The 27,382-nt window shown below is 33.1% G+C and overlaps 5 protein-coding genes across 6 annotated transcripts; all 5 read left to right on the plus strand.

Moving 5' to 3' along the window:
• Nucleotides 1-2,585: 2,585 nt before the first annotated feature.
• On the plus strand, nucleotides 2,586-11,488 carry LOC101204393 (midasin). Of its 2 annotated transcripts, none has more exons than XM_031881805.1 (12): nucleotides 2,586-2,780; nucleotides 4,253-5,414; nucleotides 5,500-5,533; nucleotides 5,990-6,069; nucleotides 6,268-6,327; nucleotides 6,488-6,598; nucleotides 7,663-7,743; nucleotides 7,853-7,936; nucleotides 8,754-9,246; nucleotides 9,461-9,576; nucleotides 10,515-10,545; nucleotides 10,918-11,488. In XM_031881805.1, exons 2-12 carry the CDS (start codon nucleotides 4,314-4,316, stop codon nucleotides 11,079-11,081), a joined length of 2,355 nt encoding a protein of 784 aa, XP_031737665.1. In that variant the 5' UTR covers nucleotides 2,586-2,780; nucleotides 4,253-4,313; the 3' UTR covers nucleotides 11,082-11,488. The 2 variants fall into 2 exon arrangements, with proteins under 2 accessions (XP_031737665.1, XP_031737664.1); XM_031881804.1 differs by having other exon boundaries at nucleotides 2,597-2,780; nucleotides 4,324-5,414.
• A 5,275-nt stretch (nucleotides 11,489-16,763) lies between these two features.
• LOC101204640 (nuclear transcription factor Y subunit B-3) lies at nucleotides 16,764-17,721 on the plus strand. The gene has a single exon (XM_004148214.3). It carries the CDS (start codon nucleotides 16,981-16,983, stop codon nucleotides 17,533-17,535), a length of 555 nt encoding a protein of 184 aa, XP_004148262.1. The 5' UTR covers nucleotides 16,764-16,980; the 3' UTR covers nucleotides 17,536-17,721.
• A 2,281-nt stretch (nucleotides 17,722-20,002) lies between these two features.
• On the plus strand, nucleotides 20,003-20,581 carry LOC105435067 (extensin). The gene has a single exon (XM_011654427.1). The coding sequence runs from the start codon at nucleotides 20,003-20,005 to the stop codon at nucleotides 20,579-20,581; it is 579 nt and encodes a 192-aa protein (XP_011652729.1).
• Nucleotides 20,582-21,780: 1,199 nt separating this feature from the next.
• LOC101210545 (inactive beta-amylase 4, chloroplastic) lies at nucleotides 21,781-25,387 on the plus strand. Its single transcript, XM_004148237.3, has 10 exons — nucleotides 21,781-22,226; nucleotides 22,711-22,839; nucleotides 23,050-23,299; nucleotides 23,556-23,776; nucleotides 23,856-23,933; nucleotides 24,034-24,193; nucleotides 24,448-24,701; nucleotides 24,787-24,856; nucleotides 24,979-25,047; nucleotides 25,127-25,387. The coding sequence occupies exons 1-10, from the start codon at nucleotides 22,051-22,053 to the stop codon at nucleotides 25,280-25,282; spliced, it is 1,563 nt and encodes a 520-aa protein (XP_004148285.1). The 5' UTR covers nucleotides 21,781-22,050; the 3' UTR covers nucleotides 25,283-25,387.
• Nucleotides 25,388-26,316: 929 nt separating this feature from the next.
• On the plus strand, nucleotides 26,317-27,233 carry LOC101204878 (protein TIC 20-v, chloroplastic). Its single transcript, XM_004148215.3, has one exon. It carries the CDS (start codon nucleotides 26,378-26,380, stop codon nucleotides 27,014-27,016), a length of 639 nt encoding a protein of 212 aa, XP_004148263.1. The 5' UTR covers nucleotides 26,317-26,377; the 3' UTR covers nucleotides 27,017-27,233.
• Nucleotides 27,234-27,382: the final 149 nt, after the last annotated feature.

The raw sequence follows: 27,382 nt of genomic DNA on the forward strand, positions 1-27,382 counted from the left end.
ATTTGTAGCAAAATGGAGTATAGTAAATTTTCGTCTAGTTTATTACTATTATTAATTGAAAGATACATAGACAAAAGAACTTGAACTTGCACTTCGTCTCTTCAAATACCATGATCTATTCGTTCACTTCTTATGTTATATATTCTATTGATTTTAGAGACGATGGTGAATTACATATATACATTACACTATTTGAATAATAAATTTTGCAATAGCTGTATTTTTTTTCAAAATTGGGTATAGAAGAAGTCCCACATGCCTATATTATGATAATTAAAAAAATGGGTCCACCAAGAAAATATGAGATCCTTTCTAAAAAATTTAGGGGTAGTTATAAATTTAGTTATTAGATTTAAAATAATTAAGTATATAACAATATTTTTAAAAAAATTACAAATATAGCAAAATTTGTCAATTTCTATCGAGGATAGACCATGTTGTAAATATTGGTTTATCACTGATAGATCATACAAAGTGTATTTGATAGTTTTGCTATATTTGCAGTTTTTTTAAAAAAAATTTGCTATATTCTTAATTATTATTGCTGAAATGGTTGTCCATTCTAATTTCCTTAAAATTTAGAACAAGTTGCATAAATGACATTTAAGCAAAAGTAATTATATATAGCATAAAGATAACATACTTACCTATATTCCATATAAATTTGGTAAGAAACTAAAATGCTCATGTCAAACTACTATTTTATAGGTTTTATCTTGGTTTCTCAAAATTGAAAGCTATTAGTGATGGTAGCCATCGTTAATAGTTGTCATCATTGATCGTTAATTTGAAAAATGTGCTAGAAGTTGCTATCATTGATAGCAACTATCAATGACTACTAATGACTTGGTATTTAAAAATTTTTACTAGTTGATTGGTCAACCTTATTTGTTATTTTTTAAATATTTTATCCTTGCACTCTATTTTATATTTATTCTCTAAATTTTTTCTTAAATTAATTGCGACCTCCGTCTCTTGATCCACTTGTTTTAACCAAACTTGCAAAAAAGTTTGAATTAGCATAAAACAAATTAAACCTTGATCATTGCATTTTCCATTTTGAATACCATTGGACTTGAGAAGGTGTCATAAGTATTGATTAGAGTTCAACAACAAATGTAGTGTGAATTGTGATTTCTTTTAGCTTAAAGTAGAACTACTAATGGTGATTTGGTTTTTAAGTATCTATTGAAGTGCAAAGGGAGTTGTAAAGAGTAAATCATTGAAAATTATGTAGTAACGTTTCATCTTTCTTTGTGACATACACTAAGGCCAACTTGTTTACAAAAATTTTGACATATTTTGTTCATTGTCAATGGACTCTATGACAATTTTCTAATTAGATAAACACAGTTTACAAAGTCTTAAAGACATATGTAATGTTGGAGAAGGCAGGAGAACAAGTAGCATTGATGAGGGTGGTTAAAATTTGGTCTTAATAAGCCTCTGCATATACTATGATAATTAAGCTTCTCTTAGGATAGAAAAATATTGGTTTCGCTAGATGAAGGCTGAGAGTTTGAAGTTGAGTACGAGTGGTCTCGTCAATATGACCATAAAAAGGCCCTAGCCATTTAAGATCGTATAAATTCAACATTTCCATTAAACATAGCTTATTGAATCAAGGTGAACAAGGGACAAATTATGAGACAAATTACGTATAATAGAAAGAAGAGAGTGTGAAGTAGAGGAGTTTGAGTGTGTTGAGAGAGATGAGGGTAACACCATCTAAGTCAGAGAGCAAAAAAAAAGTCGAGTGTTAATTTACTCCAATACCAAGAGAAAGTTCAAACTATGGAAAATTCATTACTTTGTGTTTCAATGATCAATTAACAAGATAGAATACCCATTTACATCTAGGCATGAAAGTTAAAAAAAGGAGATTTGAAGAAGATAATTATTATATATATAAATTATAAAATGCAGTAGCTATAACAAAAAATGGATAACTAATTTGAAATACCTCAATTTTCACGTATTGTTAGATTTATTTATTATTTATTAGATTAAAACTAATTGAAAGGATATATGTGTAATGTTAAATATAATTCAAGTTTCATTCAGTCATCCATAAATGGTAAATTTTTGTAAAAATGAACAATTGTAAAAAGAAAAATATTGAAGCGGATTCCAATAACACCAAATTAAGTGTTAAATCAAATCAAAACAAAAACAGATTAAATAGCAGAAAGAGAGATCGTGTCTAAACTAAAAATACAACTCATCCTCAAAATTCCTGATTCACACAAAGGTATGTTGAGTGATTCAACTCACCAGTTTTCTAATATGTTAAAGTGGAAATAAACGGTTTCAACGGTTAGCTTTCCGCCACGTCATAAACACACAAGCCCTCATCGTCCAAATGTCATACAAAAATGGCCTATGTTGTGTGGGCCCTGCGATCCTCGAGGAACAAACGAATTTCAGATCCAAGCCGTCCAATATTCCGATGCCATTTAAATTCCATCCCATCCGTCCATTTCCTCTTTCACACACAAAAAATAACTTACACGTCAGCTGATAAAAGTTTCCGACGTGGCATTAAACTGCTTGTAAATTCCGAAGTTGAGGTCCGAAGTATAAATAATCAAAGAAGGAGACTTCGGTTATTTTATTTCGAAAAAAAATAAAAAATCCAAATACGAAGCGAAACCGAAAAAAACCAAAAATAATTGTCTACGGAGCTGAGAGAGAGAGAGAGAGAGCGACAGTGAGACAGTAGAACTCCGACGACTTTCTCTGTTCGATGCTTCAATCCATTACAGAAGCTTTGAAATTTAGTAAGTTTCAGCTTCTCACGCATGTACTCTTCTCTTTTAGGGCTTTTGTGTTGCTTCAAACTTCTCAATTTTAAGGGTTTCCTGCTGTAAAATGTTCTGGATTTCTAGGATTAGGGTTTCAGGTGTTCCTGTGCTTATATTGTATTTTCTTTTTGGATTTTGAGTGATTTAAGTCTCCGTAGCTGTTTTTTTTGTCTGTGGCTTTCAGCTCTAAGCCTGAATTCTTTGTGTCGATTTTGTTTTACTTTTGTGGAATGAATGTCATGCATGATGCATCCTTATGTACTCCACACTGTTGGAATTTCTTATTTGAATTGAAGATAGCAGTGATGCTTTTGCTGCTTATGGTCTTTTTTTTTTTTTTCGTCTAGTGTAACTACTGTGCGTTATTGTCTTTTTGTTGGTTCGAGTTTGTGTCACTGTCTTTTTTTAATTTTCTGTGTATTTCCGAACAATTTCAAATGCTATTAGATTTGATCATTTGAACTGATTCTTTTAGTACTTATGTTCAGATTTGAAGTGAATTATTTGTTATGATTTAGTTAAAATTGTATGGAATCAAAGATGGATCCGGATCTTGTATTCATTCACAAATTTATTTAGGTTCTATTACCAATGGGGTGTTCTCAAAGCTTAGGAATTTGGTGGGAATCAGTCTTTTAGTCCATATCTTTTACTTTTTTTTAAAAAAATATATCTTTGATTGGAGATTTTGAATATGAGAACATTGAAAATATGTAATTTCTATTTTCAAACTTTTCACGTCTTAAATCACAGAATACCAATACAATGACTATATTGTCTGTCATAAGTAAACCTTCTAAATATGAATTCATTGAATTCAAGTGAACTTAAGAGCATGAAATTGAATCTGGTTCGGATACCAAACAAACGTTTCATGGTTTGCCTATACCTTACAAGTCATCCTTAAACCACACTTTATCTCCACATGTAAACCCATCGTTGGCTTATTCTGATATGAATACCAGATAGAGAATGTGCCACATTGCCATTATGATAACAACTTGTAATGATACCCATGGTTTATGAGATTCAATTCAATTGTAGAGGTCAAATTGGAACAAAAAACATTTCATCCAGAAAAAAAAAAGAAAAAAGAAAAAAAACAAGAAGAAGAAACCTAAAAGCGCCCCTAACTTTTAAAAATAGTAGGGATCAATTTACACTTAAACCAATTTTATTCCACAATAGTTTAATTGAATTCACTTAAAATGGAATATAATGTTCATTCCACAATAGACCTACCCTTTTGTACTTCTGTTTGGAGAATTATTATAAAGAGCTGGGTGTCCTCAAGAGCAATAGCATTAGTTCCAACAAACTGGAAATGTATTTCAGTTTCACTTTCCATAGTACATTTTCTTCGACATGATATTTGCCTTTTCTTGTTTAGCATTCATATTGAATGGTAATATATTTCTATATCTTTTGTCATTTATTCATGTGAGTAGGTGAGGATGTGCACGTGAAGAGACTGGCTTTCTATAGATTTAAATTTGAGCTAAATTGATCATGGGTGCAGAAGACACAGCAAAAATTACTGTTGAAAATACAAAAGATGAAGCCAAAGGAGAAGATTTAAAAACAAATACAGTTGAGACTGTGACTGTGGAAAATGGAAACAGTAAAGAAGATAAAATGAAAAACAGTGTTGAAACCGTGGAAAATGGAACAAATGAAGATGACAAAATGAAAAATACCATTGAGACTGTGACAAATGGAACCAATGAACTGGAGAAAATCAACGAGATTGTGCCTAAGGGGGAGGAAAATGGAGTGAAAGAAACAGAAATTGAGAAGGGTGTTGTTGAGGCAGAGGTCACGAAAATGGGAGAAGAACCTAAAATCAAGGAAGATAAGGAAAGCAATGCAGAAAACGTGAAGGATGAAAAGGAGGAAGCTAAAATTCAGGCAATGGACGAAGATGCGAATCCAAATGCTAAGAACGATGAACAAAATGTGGATATCAAAGATGCAGACAGTGTAGATGTCAAAGATGACAAGAATGAGATTGCCAAAGATGGAGAAATTGAGGGTGCCAAAGATGAAGAAATGGAGGATGCCAAAGATGAAGAAATGGAGGATGCCAAAGATGAAGTAACTGAGAGTGGCAAAGATGAAGTAACTGAGGATGCCAAAGATGAAGTAACTGAGGATGCCAAAGATGAAGTAACTGAGGATGCCAAAGATGAAGTAACTGAGGATGCCAAAGATGAAGTAACTGAGGATGCCAAAGATGAAGGAACTGAGGATGCCAAAGATGAAGTAACTGAGGATGCCAAAGATGAAGGAACTGAGGATGCCAAAGATGAAGGAACTGAGGATGCCAAAGATGTAATTGATGATGCCAAAGATGGGGTAGAGAAGGTTGACAGCCATATGGAAGAGGATGACAAGGAAATGAAGGATAAAGATCCCAACGAAGAAAAAACAAAAAAAGGAAGAAGGAGAAAGGGTGCTATTAAATCAAAAGGAAACAAAGAAGAGGATGAAAAGGAGGAGGCAGAGATCAGGACTCCCATTGTTGATCGCCCTGTACGTGAGCGTAAATCAGTTGAAAGGTTGGTGGCATCTATAGAAAGATATGCTGTGAAGGAATTCCATATCGAGAAGGTATTATATATGCATATTTCTTTTCTAGACTGTTTAGTGTGCTTTCTAGGTATTTGAGTCTACTTCTTTTTGTTGGAAACTGCAGGGTCGTGGTACTCCACTTAAAGATATACCCAATGGTATGTGCAATTGGAAACCATCTTCCACTTTGTTGTTGTGCTTCCCATTTTGCTTTATATAATTTCTCCAACATGTTTATGATGGTCTATTGTTTATTTTGGTTTGGCATTCCCTTTATTTGTTGCTCAGATTTCTTTTAAGAATAATTGTTAAGTCACCATCTTTAGCAGATCCATTATTTTTTCCTTTTTATCAACCTAAAGAGAAAGGTTATCTTTCTAAATGTATGAGGACAGTTTCTTTTCCCCTTATTCATTTTTTTTAGATATTTTTATGCGTTAGATTGTTTTCTGAAATTACAACTGAAGTTATGAGGCAGTGCAAACTACAAAAATGTTCTGTTTCAAGTCACAATTTGTCTTGCTTCTTGCATATGCTACTTATTTACTGATAGATGAATAACGAATAATATATATACGTTAATGCACTCTGAGAAAGAAGCCCTTTTGTTTTAGTGGCATTCAAATTATCAAGGAAGAAGACAGATGACATCTTCAGGCTGCTTCATACAATTCTATTTGGAAGGAGAGGAAAGGTAACTAATGATTTAGTGGTTTTCTCATAGGTTAATCATCTAGTTCCATGGTGAGTAATTCCTGAAGGTACACATGCATGCTATGAGCAGTACCATTTGGTGTTTCTGATGTTCTGGTTTACAACTTCTCAGTGATGTACTTTAGGCGTACTTGCATCTAAATCTATGTGACTTCCTTCTTTCCTACCTTTCCTCCAGGCATTTCAGATTAAGAGCAACATATCCAGGTTTTCAGGTTTTGTGTGGCATGGAGATGAGGTAAAAAAATTGTATGTGCTACCAGTATGAAATATTTTTTTTAACTAGGAGCCATCAGTAATTATCAGGATTAGAAGTTTCAGTTTCTCATTTTTTTTGTTTTCGTAAAATAAGATTTCTCAGGAATTTTTTGTTGATACAAATTACATCATCTTTGCAGGAGAAACAAAAGAATAAAATCAAAGAAAAATTTGACAAATGTAATAAAGAGAAATTATTGGAATTTTGTGATGTGCTAGATATTCCTGTTGTGAAGGCCACCACAAGGAAGGTATGTCCAATTATCTTTGTTGCTGTACTTGCATCCCAAGGGCTAGTCTGCATTTGGGATGGTTTTCTTCTGTACGATGTTCGTAGATAGTATTGAGTGAAAATTTCAAATCTAATAAGTCCTCAAATCGTAATATTCAAACATGAACAGTTTTTAAATTTTGCATCCTAAAAATGAGGATTTAATTCAAATGGGATCCATTGTTTTCTAATATCATCTGCAGTCATCACTTATTGTTCATATACGGAACGTTTGTTCCATAATTAGCCTCGGTTATTTATTGAGTAGTCTAGGAATTTCTTTCTATTGGACCCATGCTGTAAAGTGTAAAAGAATCTTTCAGGAAAAGTGATTTAGTGGGAGTGGTTTAGGTTATGGTTCAAAGTTTGACAATCACCAACCTTTTTTTTCTTCTCTTTTTCTTAAACCTTGCCGGTTACTAAGATACTTGTATGCCAATTGAGTTGGGGGGGGGGTTATACCAGGTCCTAGGATCTGTAAGTTCATTATTCAACTATTCACTATACTTGGGCATTATGGCCTTTTGTAATTATCTGTTAGTTCTTATCATCTTAAAATGGGGGTTTTATTATTTTTTAAAGGTTTAATTGGGGTATAGTTTGGGGTTGTTTTCTTATTAAAAGACTATTCACGTCTATAATTTCTTTAATGACAACTGACAAGAACAACTTTGTTTTATTAAGCATGAGGCCATCCATGAAAAAAATTGAAGAAAAAGAAATTGATCCAACTTTTACAGCTGACCAATAATGCTTTTATTGATTTAGTTTAAAAACATTGCACATTAACTCACTAATTTAAAACTGTAGACTAATGAATAAACTCTAGAATAAATTAAAGTAAATGATTTCTTGTGTCATTGCTAGATGGAAAGATTTTGTTGGCATTGTTCTTATAAATGGTATTTGGGGAAGGGAATGTTGGGGAGATTTTTAACATTGAAACTCAGAAGGTCTTGTTTTCTTTTTCAAACATAGAATGCATGTATAGAATATATTTTTTCCATTGCATAAGTTTGATGTTAATTTTTTAACTTGTTTCAGGAAGATATTATTGGCAAGCTCATAGAATTTTTAATAGCTCCTCATTCTACAACTACTGTCCTCCTTGCTGAAAAAGAAAAGGTTTCACCCCTCCTGGTTGCAAAAGAACTTAATCTTCGCAATTGAATGCTTCCTTTATATTTACTCAAGTCTGGATCTAGTTCTTTAATTTTCCTGTGGTTAATCGCAGTCGAGCAAGGGTAAAAAGCGTAAACGAGCAGTGAAAGGAGGAATATCAACTCCTGGAGACAGTGGCTCAAAAAGTTCAGCAAAGGTGGCATTCTTATCTCTCTAAGAGTGCAGTTGGTGAATTATTTCTTGGCCTTGTTTATACCAAATTCCAATCACACCTGCTCTGTCCATTTCTGGATCTAGGTTTTGTTTTAACACTTTCCTGTTATGCCTTTGTCTTCCATAGAAGGTAGATATATCAAGTTCAGGTTAATTGATGGTGCATTTTGTTTTTATGATGCTTGAGGAAATTGTGAGTTATGTTGGCTTCATGAAAGGATATTTTCTTGTTCTTTTTTTTATTGTTTTCCTAAAAGAAAACTATTTGTTTTGGTCAGTGTCCTCGCATTCCAATATTTATGAAAATTGTTGCCGTTATGAATTCTTAGGTCTCACTCTTCTAGATTGGGGATCCCTTTGTTATGGAGTTTTTAAATTATTATTATTATTTATTATTTAATATTTTCTTGGTGGTGGCGTTTTAATGCCATGGGACTTGTGAGTGATGTAGAATGTGTTGTGTGCGTGAATGTGGGTCTCATTTTGTATTAGCAAACACAATAAAGTCCTTTAGATGCTTATTGTTTCTAAACCAAATAGATGTCTGTTTAGGGAAGGGCATACAATAGGTCTTTAAGAGAGTACCTTTGACTGCCTCTGAGGAAAGACGGGAGAATACTTGCCTCCTCGCACAGTGCTTGGAGTTCTGTCTTTTCTTATCTAGTTTATATTGATAAAAGAGGCCTCTCGACCTTTCTTTACTGACCACAACTCTAAATCTTTAGTTTGGGATAGTTGATCTAGTAGTAAAAGATTTCTGATAGCTTAACTACGTTATTTTATTTCTGGGTTGACTCTAGAGTTGTAGAAAAAGGGGGAATAGTGCAAGATCTGAGATGACAAAAGATTCAAGCGATGAAGATGATGAGTCAGAAGAAGAGAAGGAAGCAGAAGAAGAGAAGGAAGCAGAAGAAGAGAAGGATGCAGAAGAAGACAATGACAAGGAGAATGAGAATGAGAATGGAACCACAGAAAAATCTGATGATGAAGTGTCAGAGCAGCCAGAAAGTGAAGATATCAATGACCCAACTGATGAATCTGAGGAAGAAAGACCCAGATCAAGTACAAAAAGTTCATCAAAAAGGAAACGATCTGTGGGAAAAGCAAGAAGCAAGAAAGTTGCAGGTTCCAATAAATCTGAATCAGCAAAATCTTCAGCAAAGAAGTCATCAGCAAGTCGTGCTAAGGTTGATGATAATGATGCTAGTCCAAAGGTATTCTCTAGGAAGAAGAATAGTGAGAAAGAGAGCAAGGCCTCTACACCAACAAAATCTGCTAACAAGGAGAAACCTGGTATCTTTCATGTCTCATTGCCTCTTCTTTTCTTTTTATTTTGTTCCATTTTTTGCCTGGGATATATAAATAAAAAAAAATTGTTGCTTTTCATTATTATTCTTCTGAAATCCAATTTTTTTTGTATTATATAATCTGTTTGGGACCCTAAAGAGATTATGGAGACTGCGATCTACACTGCATTATTTATTTATACCCATGGTCTATGTTTTAGGGAAAAAGGTTGTGAAAGGGAAAGATAATAAGACCAAGGAGGAGAAAACAAGGCCAAGTGATGATGAGCTCAGGGAAGCAATATGTGAAATTCTTAAAGTAGTTGACTTTACGACGGTAAGTATCAAATTTATCCATACCAATCAACTAAGTTTAGCTGGCAATCTCATTTCTATACTTGATAGTTGTAAATCTGCATGGTTTTCTGGCTATTGGATTTCATTCATTCGCTTCTATCGGTTATAGAACTGCTATCATATGTTTTCAAGTTTTAACAGTCACTTCATCTCTTCTCAAGTGGATGGTTGACGGTTGGGATTAAATATATGCATATCTGAGCTTTTAGATTCTTTCTTCTGTTAATGCCAACTGATGATAACTTTTAACAGTCGTAGTAGAGTACATGCATATTCACTGGTTTGTATTTAGTGTTCTGCAATAAGCAGCACCAAAAGGCCTAATGATGCTTCCAAAATGTGGTTGATAAGGCAACAGTTGTTCTTGACATTAGATGAATAGCCTAATGTTTGGAGAAAGACAAGAAAATGAGTTAGGGATTGAATACACAATAGTTTCTATATGTTGGAAAATGGCCTTCATCTTACCTTAGGGACTATTTGGCCTGCTTACTTCTTAAGTTGGTGTAAACAACTCAACTTCAGTAGTGTTACTATTGAACTTGCAGTATCAAGTAACTCAATCTTCTCTTATTTATTTATTTATTATTGTTTTTTCACATTTATCAAGGAATTCAATCTTTCCTTCCATCTTGACTTTTCACATTTACGAAATAACTCCATCTTATTTTTTTAATTTACTTTTTGCAATTATTGAGGAACTCAATCTTTACAACTCTACACCTTAAACACAAACTTACTAACTCCAACATATTAACCCATGGCTTATTATCTCCACCTAGTGGGCCAAAACCCCACCCCCATAGTTTTTGTAACCCTGTTGAAAAATATTACATTTCATGCTTGCTTTGAATGGCAGTGTCGGTCAATTACCTTTTGCAATTGCCAAATGACTCGTTTGTTATTTGTATAATGCAGGCCACCTTCACGGACATTCTGAAGCAGCTTGGTACGTTTCTTACCTATTAGCATATTTTGTGGTTTGTTGAGTTTACAATTTACATGTGCTGCTTTTCATCCTCACGGGAGGTCTCGATTGTTTAGCTTCTTGTTTGCCACCAATTGAGATATCTAACAATAAATAGTACAAATAATTGGACTTTCTCTAGAGAATCTCAATAAATCTGTTTGGTTTTGAATTATGTTTTGGAGAGTCGTTCTAAACTAATACATTTTTCTGAAAGAAAGCGAAATGCATTAATTTTTAACACAGTAGCATTTTTTTTGTTAAAAAAACAATTCATTTGAAGGATGCTGAAAACCATTTCCAACCACATCCTACAACAAAAATGGTAGCTCTAATCTGCTTTTGGTATCTCAGCTCGGCAATTCAAGATGGATCTCACCACACAAAAGTCATCGATAAAACTCATGATCCAAGAAGAGCTGACAAAACTGGCAGACGAAGCAGAAGACGAAGAAGACGGAGGCGATGCTGAGAAGGATGGTAAACAGGGAGCATCAGGTAAAGAGGTGGAAACTTGAGTCCAAGAGTGTTGGCCCTGGGATTTGTCTAACAATATATTGAAAAATCCGTCAAAAAATGAGTCATGTTGTAAAGGTGGATGTAATTTATTTGTTTTTATGATAATCATGTTTACTGCTAATGAAAAGGTTAGTGTTTTTATTAGAAAACAAGGTTAGTTGTTACTTTATATAGGTGTTGCAAATATTGCACCTTCTTTTTATACTGACATATAAAATCTGTTGGGAATAATAATTCCATGAATATATATACTGACCATTAAGGAAGTGGAAGTGGAAGTGGAAGTGGAAGTGGAAGTGGAAGTGGAAGTGGAAGGGGTTGCTTAGCCTTCAGGTGGTTTTAGGCCTTGTAAAATTATTCCCTATTTTCATCTTTTTGGCTTTGCCATGTTTTTAAATGCTCTTCACTTCACTTTCTTGTTTTGCCCATCTTTGTCCTCTTCAACACATCTTCTTTCTTCATTATTTGATTAGAGAGATTGACTATTGATTTTCAAAATCTACTTCACTATTTTATTCTTGAGTTTTGGCTTTGATAGTACTTTTGTTTCTTCTATGAGAATGAATACAGTTTGAGTTTTTTTTGTTGGTGCTAATTAACACAATCATTTGGACTTGGTTTTAAAAATATACGTTTAAATTTTTTTTGCTCATCTTATTTTACTTTGGTTTCGAATTTTCAAGTTTTAACAGATTGATGAGATTGCTTTGTTAACTTTTTGAAGGATTGCATTTATATTTGGAGGACTAATTTAGGGTATTCATTTTTAATCGATTGGAGAACTTAAAAACTTAGTTGTGTTCAAGATTTTGATTGTCACTCTTTTGTGCACTATCAATGGATATTATTTTTTAAATAAAAAGATTTTAGCATCTCAAAGTTTGAGATATTTTGTTTTGAAGTGCTTTTTTAGGGCATGTTATTTATTATAAGAATATTTATTTTAAATTTTGTAAAGTTTATTTTGTTTATGTAATGTACTTATTTTGTTTCTCTCATTTTGTTTTTATCTAGCTATAGGTGTTGCGTTTTATTTTACTTTTATGACATTTGCTTTAAGATTTTTTTCAATATTGCACTTACAACAAAAAATTATAAAAATAGATATAATTTCTTTCGCACGTAATGCATCAATAAATTTATTGACACGAAAAACTTGCATACAAAACGTTCAAAATCAATATTGTATTTACAAAAACTAATGGAACCTATTTTTGATAAAAATTTCAAATTTTGGTAAATTAAAAATACGAACATTTGTGTATTTGACCTATCATATGAAATATTCTTTTTAAAAAATACAAGAGTACGTTTTTTTTTGAAAAAAAAATCAATATTGCACTTACAACATCAATTTTAAATAAATATATATAATTTCTTTAGCACGTAACATATCAATTAATTTATTGACCTGAAAAACTTGCATACAAAATGTTTAAAATTGACATTGTATTTACGAAAACTTAGGGAACTTATTTTTTTAATTAAAATTTCAAATTTTGGCAAATTAAAAATATGAATATTTGTTTATTTGACTTACAATACGATTTTTTTTAAAAGAAAAATACAAGAGTACAAATCTTTTTCAAATAATAATGATTTTTTTCATAATCATTTCCACCTATTCCTTTCCCCAAAGAAGAACTATCTCAATCTCCCATATTTCTCGTAAGTATTTTTTTTTCCAAATAAGGATTATAATAATCATTTCTTTTTCATAATTCTCATTTTTCATATTCTTTTCCTCCTTATTCCTTTCCTTCCTCCAAACACTCCCTAAGTACATAAAACGTCATATTGCATTTTGGGCCTAATTTTTAGATTATGATCGAGTACAAATTTCCATTGGTTCTTCCTTAAATATTATGATATAACAATATTGGCTTAAATAAAATACTTTATCAATTTGAACATGTTTGAATGTACAAATAACCAAATACCAAATCCCTCCACTCTTATTATACTTAAAAAAAAGTGTTATAAATAAGTTTGACACCACAAAATAGGACAAAAAATGTCGTCAAAAGACGGGTAAAAATGAGTTTAAAATAGAGTAGAGCTAACAAATCGATTAACTAATCAAAACATGCTCAAGGTTAGAAAAAACCACATCCTAATCTTCTAAAACTTCAACATTCTTTCCCTCTTTAACTTAAAGATGTCGATGTATGAAATAAGATCCTTCCTTTCATCGACAAAAAAACAAAAAAAAATCTCTACCATTATTGTGAAATTACACTTTTTCTACAACTTACATGAATTTTGGAATCAAACATAATGCATTATGTATTGTTATTAGTTGTTTTAGATAGTATTTTGTAAAATATAAAAGTATAAATAAGATAAAAGATAAACATGTCCACTTAAAAGTAATGGAGCACTTGATTTCTAGTGACCAATTAAAGGGAAGAAAAGCAATAGTTATTCAAAGTGGTGGGGATCTAAGCATATATGATATCATTATATATAATATATATACACACACACGCATGACTTTCTTCATCATATTTCATAATTAACATTTTACAACTTTCCAAATCTATTCAACAACAATGATTAATAAAAGAAAAAATAATTGCCTATACAAATCACAACAATATTATAATACCACCAAACATGACCTATTTTCAAATGTAGCCAAATGAATAAAGTAGGTAGTTGTTTTTTCTTTTTTGTTATATTTTAAAGGAGGAGAACAAATCTGCTCAAGTTTTAGCATATTTGACATTTCTTCGTGGGGTGTTCTTTGATCTAGAAATATGTTTTTCTATATAACATTCTCTCACTCTTTTCAATAAGGAGACGAAGAAGCTTGGTTGAATGATGTTATTTTGTTTCTTTTCTTTTTTAAAAAATATACTAAATTCATCTCGTTATAATATGAAATCTAAATTGAGGTAGACGAGTTATTGACTATAATATCTTAATTAAAAGTCTACTTTGGTAGTGCCCTCAATGTTGAGGACACTACACATAACAACTCATTCCACTTCCGCTTCCACTTCCGCTCCCAACTAAAGTATGTATAATGTCCATTTTCCATAATTCATAAGTCATAGTTTATATAAAATAAATTGTCCATTTTATATTCGAATTTCCTATCTATAACCCATAAATAGAATTGTGAGGGTAGAGTTTTTTTTTTTTATAATCTCTTTTTAGTGAATTTCGAATTTTGATCTTTAATGGTAGATGCAATTCTTCAAATCTATCTATGATATATCAAGTAAAGTTGAAAAAAAGCTAGTTATGCCCTACAAGACACGAAGATCTGTTGGAGATGATTTATACATAAATTGGTACAATCATCTTAGATGTTTGTAAAAAAAAAAAAGTAAATATCTACAATTTATAAAATTCTTTGTAGGTATACGTTAAGAAAGATTGAATAGGTGTAATTGTTACAAGGGCTAGTCAAAGTAGAAGTATTTTAGGGTGTCATTTGAATAGGTATTATTTGAACAATTTTCATCTTTTTATTGATCACGAGTACAACTAATTATTTTGTAAGACATCCCTTCTCATGAATGCTTTTATTTTGTGTGTAAGCTAATGTATTGAATTGCATAAAATAAATATATATCATCTCACAATCCAAGGTCAGAGCACAATCAAGCACACATATAACCAAAGAAAATAAGAGAACAACAAGAACGAACAAACAAAGAAACTAAATACATAAGAAAGACGTACACAACCTAAGTAAAAAGATTTCAAGGAGGTCTCAACCTACTTTGGTCCTCTCGATAGAAGTCTTGAGCCGCTAAAAAGACAACAAAGAAAAATCACATGATGTCTTGTAATATGACCTTCAAACCAAAGAAGGTTACACCGAGTCACCATGAGATGCCTAAGGCACAAGGACTCTCAAGCGATAGGGAGTCAAATCACATGATCCACCCTTCTATTGATTATACCTTTTCAAAAAAATTTAACAAGCTCTTTAGAGCTAGAAAACCAATTTCAATTTCTATTGAGAAAATCACTAACCTACGTGAATGAAATTGATCAAATCCAATATAACAACAATTCTAATTAAACAACTGTCGATTATGCCCTCTTTCTAACCAAGGGTTCAAAAATCATCTTAAGATGGAATGATGTATCATCAACACCAAGACAAAGAACTTGAGGCACTAATCCCCCAAACACTCTCGTTGTGCTATCTATGGGGCTTGACCTTTGTGAGCTATAAGGATCTAGAACAAATTAATTTCGAACTCATAACATCTTCATGAATAGCTACAATATTACAAGAAGGAATATGACAGATACACATGCCACACCTACATTACAGATGACAAACATTCAACTGAACAACGTTTGTCTTTTCAATACTCTACATCTTTTCTTTTTAGAGATAAAGTGACATAGATAATTTGAGTATTCAATAACATTTTTTGGGTAAAACAAACACACTCGCTATATAAATTTGAAAGCTCTAAAATACAAAATAAATAAGTTATAATCTACAACATCATTCAAAGCTCTAGCTATGACTAATTCCTCACATAGTAATAACCATTTCTAGTAGAGGGTCAATTGTCAGTGTATGATAGTTTGTCCAAGATAAAAAGCAAGCCAAAATACCTTGTAGTGAGAGAAGCCAACGAAAAATTCATGAACAATGAAAGCCTTTCAAACTTATCTAGAGCAATCCTAACACAAAACAACAAACTTTTTCCATGATTAGCAATAATAAGGTCAAATAATCGTTGAAATTGACTTAAACCTATATGTATAAAAGAGAGGGAAGCATAGTCCCCAACACTAAAAATTTATTAAGTTATCAATAAAAGAAAGGTGAATGAGCTAGACCTAATGATAACTAAAGGTGTGCATGGTTCGGTTTAGTCTAATTTTGATCAAAATCGACAACTGAATTGAACTTAACAATTTTGAAATGTTTTAAGTGAAGAATTGAAGTAGAAACCTTCCAAACGCCATCAAGTAAGCAATGAAGAAGATGTCAACAAAAGAAGAAAAGCGAGGTGAGTGAGGGAGTGATGAATTAATTCATAGAGGTTGCAAAATTAAGTTGCAATGGAGAAAGAAAGATGAAATGGAGGCGTGGAGTGAGAGAGGTGATGGCCAAAACTTTGATATTATACAAGAACATGTCAAATTATAAGACGGTAAAACGGTCAAAGACAGAATATCGTTCTCTGGATATTAGATGCTCAAATTTAACCTAACTACTCTCAAATCCTTTGCCTTTTATTTTGAACTAAAGAAAACAAAAAAAATATAGAATGAAATATGTGTAAAAAAATATGTTTTAACTGTAAAAACTATTATCCCAATTATGTTATTCAAGAACCATATATTCTCACACAATCCTAATTAATCCTCAAAATCACTAAAAAGTTGAAACCAAATTACGAAAAATGACAAAAAGAAGAGAAATAACCAATAGTGGTACTCTACTTTAATTATTAACCTAACTATATTTGTAAGATTGAGTAAAATATATTTTGATTTCCTTTCCTTTCATATTTTGTTCTATAGTTTTAACCAATTTGGAAAAAAGTTGAGTGATTTCAAACAACAATAAAGTGTTAAAATAAATCCTACTCCAGTATTAGTCTTTAAATCTTTAGGTATATTCAATACATATTTATTACACTAATACATATAAAATTTCATTATGAATATATATATATATAGATATAGATATAAAGTTTTGGAATCAAAGATTAGGTTTTGCATTGAGATATTGCATTTTAATTTGGTTAAATTAAATTTTGTTGTTCAATGATAGCAACTTGGCAACTCTCCCATTCCCATCCCCTTTACAAACATCTCTCTATCTCTCTCTCTCTCTCACACACACACACACACACATTTCACTTCCACATCCCCTAATTTCACAAACCCTAATTCCTCTTCCCCTCTTCCATGGCGGACTCCGACAACGACTCCGGCGGTGGTTACCAGAAATCCCCATCTCCACGTGAACACGACAGACTCCTCCCGATCGCCAACGTCGGCCGGATCATGAAGAAAGCTCTCCCTGGCAACGCCAAGATCTCAAAAGACGCCAAAGAAACCGTTCAAGAATGCGTCTCCGAGTTCATCAGCTTCGTCACCGGTGAAGCATCCGACAAGTGCCACAACGAGAAACGAAAAACAATCAACGGCGACGATTTGCTCTGGGCCATGGCTACCTTAGGGTTCGAAGACTATGTGGATCCTCTCAAGCTTTATCTCCAACGGTTTCGAGAAATTGAAGGCGAGAGGACCACGCTTGCCTCACGTGACTCCGCCTCCTCCGCCGCAAACTCCGCCGCAGCTGGGAATAGTGGGTTTTTCGACGGCGGTGGGGAATTTGGGGGCGCGGGTGGGAGTGGGATGGGGATGGGAATGACGACGACGATGCCTCCAAATGTTTATGGTTCTAATGGGCCGCGTTGGGATGGGCCTGGGTTTAGTACTACCGGTCGGCCCAGGTAGATGGGCCATATCCGCCCATTGGGTTTTTATTGGGCCGAGTACTATAACACTTCTACTACAACATTCATTATGACGGCGACGGGGTATGCGAAATCTCCGTTTTATCCTCCGTAAAATGAAGATCGGTAGCTGAGGAAAGGTCAAGTCTTTTTTTCTTTTTCCTTTTTGTTTAATTTTATAAAAAAATATATAGTGACGTAGATAAATATTATTATTATTATTAATAATAATAGAGCATGAATTTAATAATGTATTTCCATTTTAATAAATATGCATTTGATAATTTTTATAACAATTATAATTATGTTTCAGTGTTTTCTCTTTTTTGTTGGTTTATGTTTAATTGATGATTTTCTTTTAACTTTCTGTCTTTGAGACTAATTATAAATTTCATTTTCTTAACTCTAAATTAATGCTTACCATTTGTTAACTTTTAGAATTAAGTCTAAAATTAGGCTCCCATTGGTTTTAATGCTATCTAACGTCCAATGGTTACCTATAAAAGATTGTAAAATTAAAACATATGTTAGGCTATTGACATTTCAAATGAATGTTTGAAATTTTGGTAAAATATATATATGTGTAATTGAACAGTTGTACAAAATGTAAAGCAAACAAAAATATTTAAGTGCATCATATACTACTTTAACTCAATCTAATTTATTTGCCACTAAAATATAGCCTTGCTATTCATTCCAAATGTTACTTTTTGAAGCAATTCAATTCAACTTTGCATTTTAGACATAAATTATAGTTACTCTATGTGCATGTAAAACTAATGTAATCTAGTTTGAGTTAGAGATATAACTTTTTAGAATACATGGACTAAGGTTTAGTTTGGAATGATTGTGATGACAATTGTATATGTTGGTATAAGCCTAGTCTTTGGTAATTTTTATTTTAAATCTAGAATTTAAAACTATATTATAATGTTTGGTAAATGTTTAGTTAAAATATTAAGATGAGGTAAGAGTAATTGTATTCATGTAAACCTTGATCATCTTTCATAAGTAAATTCATTCAACTTTGAATAGATTAATTATTCTCATCCTCGTACGAGAAAGATGGTAGTATATTTGACTTTTATGTGATGATAAAGGTAAATTTGAAATTTGGAAAAGAAAACTTGAAAACAAGAAAAATGACTCTCATGCTAAGAAAACTTTATAGTGAAAAAGATGATAGAAGTTTAAGGTTACTTCATATGCGAAATCTACTATCGAAGATATGAGTTTTTCATTTTATCTTTTTCTTATTTTTGGCTTATTTTAATGTATCATGTCCAAATCAAAAGGAAAAAGAAAAAAACATAAAAGTTGTATTAAAATTAATATTTGGATTTTTTTTATAAAAAATGTAATTCACTTTTTTTTTCTTTTTTGTGATGGGTGATTATTTGTTGTATCATTGCAATTATTGCACCATCTTTCTTTCTCTTTTTAAAAAGGTAATCCATTATTATACATTCGATGTAGGTTTTTGGGGGAGCGAAAAAAAAACAAATGTTTATTAGTTATATGATTCACTCATCAATTTCATATATAACTTTCAAATTCCTTTTTATCCAATTTCATATAAAATAATACTTTGAATGTGTGTTGAACGAAAAAATTTGTATCAATCACGAAGTTTCACGTCATTTATCATGTTAATGGCTAAAAATACAAATAATTGAATTTAAAATCAAATAAAAGTTAACATGGATTCCAAATTGAAATTTGAAATATAAATGAACCAATTTTAATGATGTCGTGTTTTCACAAGGACATCGTGAAGAATGAAGTTCCAAATTTTTTTACGAAGATGTAAGTTTTCTTCCAAGACTTAAGGAGATCATATGTTCTATTTTCTTAAATCAAGCATAGACATTTACACAAAGAGAGAATTAGAAAGTCAAATAATAGAGAACGAATCACTTCACATCATAATTAACATCAACACAAATTCAACGACAAGAAACACGTTTCTCAAAAACGTTATAGGACGAATACTTGTATGGGTAGTGTAGCCCATGTAAGGAAGGAAGTAGTGATTTAGAATGAGTTAAAAATGCATTTATATATTTATGGATTGAGTTGGTTTTTGAGAGAGAATCACATGGGCAAAGCACAAAACACCAAACATTCCTTCATTTAATATTTAAAAGAACCGACAGGTGTTCACGAGCCTCCCTTTCTTTTTTCTTTTTTCTTTTTCTTTTATAATAATAATCAAATGTGACCGTCTCTACCAGTTTTCCTCTGCCATCTAACGACTACTTTACCCGTGCTAGCCGGTCCCATCTCCCCCAACGGTCACCTTTTCCTTTCCGTCCTCTTTCTTCACACCTATTAACCTTCACTATATATATATATATCTTCACCATTCACTAACAAATTCATTTCCAATTCCGGTCCCATTTTTGACTTCATATTTCGGACCGCCGGTCTAAAACACAGAGAGAAATCCCCCTCCCCCCCTCAATAGCATGGCCAAGTTTGCTTTGTTTATTACTCTTCTCTTTTTGTTTTCGCCATTTATTGGCCTCGTTTTCGCTAACGATTCCCCTGCCGCCTCCCCAAAACCTCCTAAAACGCTTCATTCTCCTTCTCCGGCGCATTCTCCGGTTGTTTCGCCGCCGAGTCACACTGTATCTCCGTCTAAATCTCCGGCTGCTTCTCCACCGGTCGTAACTCCGGTAATTTCTCCGGCATTGGCTACCCCACCATCTGTAGCGCCCTCGAAGGCTCCGGCAGCGGTACCTATTTCTTCGCCGAGTGAAAATTCTCCGCTTTCGTCGCCGCCGTCTCCTCTCCCTTTCGATGCTTCTCCGGTTGGGGCTCCAGTGGAACCAGAAATCCCGGCAAATCCGATTTCTGGAGGGTCTCCCGTGGGGACGCCGTCGATATTTCCGTCGAGCAGTAGCCCACCGATGGCTACTCCGACAAGCTTAGCACCGGAAACGGCGGAGAGGCCTGGAAACGACGCGTCGGCGTCAGGAAAGTACAAGATCGGGGTGGAGGTTATTTTGAGTGGGCTTTCTATTTGGGCTGCTTGGGCCTTTTGAAATTAGGCCCATGTGTTTAAATTTTGGTGGTAGGTGTTTTTGAGATTATATTGTATTCTTTTTTGACTCAACGTGTGGGGTTCTTCTTTTTATTCAATTTTCTTATATGAATATAATGTTTTTGGTATATTTAGGGTTATTAAATTAATAATAGTTAAACTAAATTGCTTGAAATATTCAATCGATTGAAGTAGAAACAAAATTTCCTCTATCCTAAACTAGGGTTAGGGTGGTAGTTATAGTTATACTTCAAACTTGCCTAATAAGTTTAATGATTCAAACTTACCTAATAGGTGGAATGCATAGTGACAGAGTTATACCTAAAATATTATTGAAAAAGAGAACATAATTGATAAAAGGAAATAAAAATGGATGATGAATATTTATAGTATGGGTTGAGGAGAAAATATCTAGAAACACCATGGGCATACTGTTTCGTTGAGAATGAGTGAGTAGTTGAGAGAATAAGGCAAAAAAATGGTACTCGTGGATTGAGATGCGGCCAATCATCCAAATTATACACATCACCTTTCATAGATACTTTCTCTTCTTATCCATCTTTCTGGGATAACTCATGCCAACTAAGATACGACGATAAAGAGTCTATGTCAATTATTGCTAATTTAAATAATTTTTTAGTTTTATTCTATTTTTCTATAATATATATTAGTATATTTTTGAAAAAAATGTGTACGGTCTCTATTGATTATTTGACACATCATTATAAATATTAAATATCCATATGTCCAAAACAACGTAAAAAAATATATTACATCTAGTCTTTTGCAACGAAAGGTTTACTACGATAAAGATGACAAGAAATAACCGTTGAACATGCACTTGACAAAACTCTCCCTTGCAAACACCCACAAGTTAAAAAAGAACTCTTCATCCCTTCTTATATTTCCCTATTTTGAAAATTAACCTCCATATCATAAACTTACTTATTGGTTAAGTAAAATATTAAATGTAATTAACCTCCCTCTCTTTTGTGTTTCTAAGTCATTAACCCCTTTTCCCTTCACTTCTAGACTTGACACAATCTTTAATAAAATCACAACACACCTTCCATCATAAATGTTGAATTTCAAGTAAATTCCATAGAATCAAGTAGATTTAATTATATTGTAGAAGGTTTCTTTTTGTTTAAATAAAACAAGATTTTACATAATTACAATTCCAAATTCCAAATTGAATATTTTTTATGGTTGTTTTAAAAATAGAAAAAAGCGATGTTCTATTTTTGATAATTTTCTTTTTCTTTTTTGTGTGTTTCATGAAGAGATGATCGTTTCTTGTTATTTGTCAGTTAATGGTTCATTTGGAAAATTGATGGGTTTTTTTCTCTCTTCCTAACGAACTTCCATGTTGAAGTTGTCATACTACATCAGTTCCATGATTTTCATTTCTTCAATCAATTCTTCCATTTCTTCCAACAATTCTTGCATTTCTCTTCCTTCCTCATCGCTATGGCCGAAACTGCTGCTCTCCTTTCCCGGTATCCTCAACTGGGTAGCTGTTTTTCCAAGCAAGTTAGGTTTCAGAAGATTAATAATCTTCATTCTTTTTCAACTACTCCATTCTTTAGCAACCATTTTCTTGATCGACGCCTATTCACTTCCTCCAACAACAATTGCATTATCAGGTATTATATTCTTGCATTTTTGGACCCGGATTCTGTAAGTGAGAGGAGGGGAATTTTATGATGAAATGGTTGGAGTTTCTTTCTGTTTATCACTTGCATTCTTTCTTTGCGTTTCTTGAGTCAAATTACTGTTGCTGAGAAAAATGAAGGGATATAGATGTACAAATTGTGCTTCGTTTTTTGTGTTTGGGGAAGATTTCTTTACTATTCATGTTTAAGTACTTACTTGACGTTGATTCTTGCTATTTGACTTCTTGTTACTGACTTTTCGTAGTTTAAGTTAGTTCGATTGTTAATAGTTGCTTGGTTAGAATGAACGTAATACTGTTCACTAGTATTCTCAAAGAAATTCATGATCCCATCGAAGCAAAGAACATGGTCATCGTTGTATGAGATTTTTAATAGGGATATCTTGATCTCTATTTCTACATTGGTTCTCTCTATTGTACTTGAATGGACTTATCTAATCATGGGTGTTTTTCAGCATGGATGCCCGAGAGAAATCGAGTCGAAAAATAGTCAACTCCAAACGACATAAAATAGTTCCAGTGTATGTGATGCTGCCTGTTGATATTTTCGAAAGAGGTCCCTCTGGGATTGTGACACTTACGAAGTAAGCCATTGTATTGTTAGTCACTATCTCATCTGTTATATTGCTTTGTGGATTTGCAAATACGTACCATGTTTAAATCTGGCGATAAGTTGAGTTTATAATTGAGTTTAGTTTGTATTCGGTAGGCATAAATATAAATAAACCGTGTTGATGTTTCAGGTTTTTGGGTCTTTGTGAAATAGTTAATATGTCTCTCACTTTTTGCTTTAGAATGAAGGCCGTAAGGGCGTCTCTGAGGGCACTCAAGCTTGCTGGTGTACATGGAGTAGCGGTTGAGGTTTGGTGGGGGGTTGTAGAATGTTTCTCTCCGATGATATATGATTGGTCGCTCTATGAAGCACTTTTTAGATTGATATCCGAGGCAGGATTGAAGTTGCATGCTGCCTTGTCATTTCATTCAGACACGCGCTGGACAGTTAAAGGGAAAGAGGGTGTGAGTCTTCCGCTGTGGATAATGGAGGTTGGTTCTTCTATGCCGGGACTTTTTTTAATAGAAAGTTTAAAACAGCGTAGATTTTCTGGTGATCTTCACACTATAAGGATTAACTTTTATAATCTCAAAGCTGTTTTTCTTCAATTTGATCTTGTTCTACTATCATTGTGCTGAAAGTTCGATTGATGCTGTAATCCAACAACCTCTTTTGGAATGAGATCATATCTTTACCTCTGATTTGTGGTTTTGGAAATTCAATTATGCTGAATATTTTTTCTGCCAGATTGGTGCTCGCAACAAACATATATACTATCAAGATCAAAAGGGAATGACCAATGGTGATTACCTTACTCTTGGAGTCGATCATTTGCCTGTTTTATATACACGATCTGCCCTCCAGTGCTATGAAGACTTCATATTCAACTTTGTTAAGAATTTTGGTCACTCAATTGGAGACTTGATACAGGAAATAAGCATTGGTCTTGGCCCTTCTGGAGAGCTTAGGTACTTCTACAATTATTGATATTTAAACGGGAAATTCAAAGGTGTTGCTTGAGGTCTTACATGGAGGGACCTTTTACAGGTATCCTGCACATCCTTTTGCTGATGGAAGATGGATGTTTCCAGGGATTGGCGAGTTTCAGTGCTATGACAAATACATGTAAGTCCGAAGCTTTTCATTTTTCATGATTTTCAACTAATGTAGTCAATCGTCATCTTCAGTTCACTTATGATTTATGAAGAGGTTGCTCTTGTTTCAGGTTGGCTGACTTGAAAATAGCTGCAGACCAAATAGGCAAGCCTCAGTGGGGGAACCGAGGCCCCCAAAATGCTGGTGACTACAATAGCTCCCCTTCTGGGGCTCCTTTCTTCGAAGGGGGAGAGGGAAGCTTTCTCTCTGAATATGGACATTTTTTTCTTGTACGCATCACAACCTTACAATAAATGCCTCCAAACTTTTCTTGTTAGAACTTCCTCACTAATGAAAAGCTTATTTAAAAGCATGAAACCATTGCCTTTATCGAACAGGAAAATATCAATGTTCACATTCTATCCGGCTGCTAAACAATCGATTTCTTTGCCAACTGGATTATATTCCTTCAATCTGTTATTTACCAACTGGATTTTATTTCTCGAGTATTTGAGGGCTTATATGGCAGAATTTTTTTTTGTAGAATTGGTATAGTGGGAGATTGATTGAACATGCCGATGCTATTCTTGGGAAGGCAGCTCAAATATTGAAGAGGTATCTACAAAAGGATCATCCTTCAGTTACATTAGTGGCTAAGCTTGGTGGTATATACTGGTGGTACAAGACATTTTCTCATCCTGCAGAACTTACTGCTGGTTACTACAATACTGAAACCAGGGACGGTTACGATTCTGTAACTTCGATGTTGTCCCGTCATGGCGCTGCTTTACACTTCCCGTAAAATTCTGTACTCTTCGATGTTCATATCAATCAGCATGTTCTGTTTCTCTTATAGATTGTACGTTCATGTTTTTCATTGCAGCTGCTTAGAAATGGTGGACGACGAAACACCCTCACTATATGACTGTAGTCCAGAGCGTTTGTTCAAACAGGTTGGTGTCTAAAATCACTGATTTACTCAAAAAACCAAAGCGCACTAATGAGCGAAAACAAATTTACTATCATAATATCATCTAATAGAATGTTTTTTTTTTTCTTCTTTTTTCCAACTTAGATTGTGGACGCATCAAAACAGAACTTTGTTCATTTGATAGGAAGGAACACAAACGAAAGGTTTGACAAGGTAAATGGAGTTTAATTTGTTCATTTTGGGATTGAGTTTAGTTTTATGATATATTATGATGAATTTTGATTGAATGCAGGATGGGTTCTGGCAAATTCATGCCAATTGTTGTCATCCAGGAAACGATGCTGTTAAATCCTTCACTTTTTTCAGATTGACTAAGCAGTTTTTTTGGCATGAAAATTGGATCAACTTTGTTCCCTTTATCAAAATGATGAGCACTAATAGCTACTGAATTGTTCAAAACTACACTTCTTTTTTGCTGAAACATAAGTTCAAACAATTCTTTACAATAAGATTGTTAATACCTGATCAGTAAACATCTATCTTATAGTTGGCCTTTTCAACTCTCAAATAAAAACAATAATAATGAAAAATTGTTTCTTATTAAAGTATGGAAATTAAATTATTACATTTATAATATTTTTAAAATGTAAATGTTTAGAAATTAAAGTTCATGAACTCTAGCAAAATTTAATTTTTTAAGATATTATTGTATCGACACGCTAATATATCTTAGTAAATGTTGAGTTATAAGTTTGGTTTAATTTTATTTTCTTCTCAAAGTAAGGTTAATAAAATTTTATTTTCAAAATAATGTTGATCGGTTACTTTTAAATGTATTGTTAAATAACTTTTAATTGATATTTATCCTTAAAATTTTATGATTAATGCACCGCTTTTACAAACTATTATATATAATTTAACCGTTCAATTTATAACTTGGAGGACAGATGTCAAATTATATCGCTATAAATTTCAAACTAATAACTTTTATTGTAAGACTTTGCGAGTTTATCTAAATAAAACACAAAAGAGGGCTTCAATTGACACCATTATAAAATTTTAGGATTTAAATAAACACCGTTATAAATTTTCAATGTTTAAATTGATATAAGAGTAAAATGCACCTTTGGTCCTTGAGATTTGAAGTTTAAAGTCTATTTTGTTCTTAAAGTTTCAAAACACATTTTGGTCGTCCTTACATTTTCTAAATTTTTCAAAATAGTATCTGAATTAATCTTGATTTAACAAATGCTTACAAGACCGTTAAATGTTGACTTGACGTTGGTTATATTTGATGATACTTAAAAAACTTATCCTCAAGTTTGAGTGACCATGAAAAATGGAGGGAGATCGAGTGATATTTATTATTTATGACGTTTTGAAGCTATTAAGAGGAGTTATTAGTTTAATAGATACTTTTTGTATGGAGGGTTGAAATTATAGATATTTATTTGTGTTTAAAGAAAAGGAAATGGTATAAAAACGAAGAGAGGCTCCAAAATCAACACGATTGGATTTCAAAATCCTTTTCTTCACAACTTCAATGGCGTTTCTTATCTTAAATCTCTCTCCCAAAACCCCCCATTCTCCCTTCTTCCCCTCTCTCTCAAACCCCAAAACAACCACTCTCAATTTCACCACCACTCTCCCACGCCGATGGCTAGCCCGACCACGCATCCTCACCGTCCGGTCCACCGGCGACGACAACAACAACAACTCTGCCGATGCCCCCGACCGCCTCATCTCCGCCATCTGCTACTTCTACCCCTTCTTCGACGGCGTCCAGTACGGCAAGTACGTTATCACTCAGTACACTCCATTTCAGGTTCTGATTCAACCTTTAGTTCCGGCGATTCGTGTTTTCAAGAGCTTTCCATTGAATAGCTTTTTGGTGTTTTTAACTCTTTACTTCGTCGTGGTTAGAAACCCTAATTTCAGTCGGTATGTTAGATTCAATATTATGCAAGCCATTGTTCTCGACGTGCTTCTGATTTTCCCTGATCTTTTGGAGAGGAGCTTTAATCCTAGAGGGGGACTAGGGTTGGATTTAGTGATGAGTTTGGATAGTACTGTGTTCTTGTTTCTTTTGATTTGTTTGATTTATGGGTCTTCTTCTTGCTTGTTGGGTCAGATCCCTAGATTGCCCATTGTTGCTGATGCTGCTGATAGACAAGTTATGTGAATTCTTTTTTTCTTCACTTCTTCGAAAATGGATCAGTTTCATTATTGTCGTTCTTGCTGATTTTGTTGGGGGGGGAATTTGGATGGGAATACTCAAATTGTTCTTCATTTGGGGGAAACCTAGTTGTAGATTAATTACGTGTTTCCAAATTTCTACACACTTGTGAGGATGAAATAGTTAAAGAAAAATCCAAGTTAGAAATGATCTTCAATGTTCATTGTCCATTTTTCTGTTGTTAGTTTGTTCTTGAATCTCTTCCCATGTTAATAAAAAAAGATAAATAATAAATAAGTGAAAAAGTGCAGAAAATTAATTTATTTTTTTAACCATTTATGTTAGGAGGAGCTTATACATAAATCAACTAAT

The sequence above is a fragment of the Cucumis sativus genome, chromosome 3, assembly GCF_000004075.3.
Source record: "Cucumis sativus cultivar 9930 chromosome 3, Cucumber_9930_V3, whole genome shotgun sequence".
NCBI classification, from domain to species: Eukaryota; Viridiplantae; Streptophyta; class Magnoliopsida; order Cucurbitales; family Cucurbitaceae; genus Cucumis; species Cucumis sativus.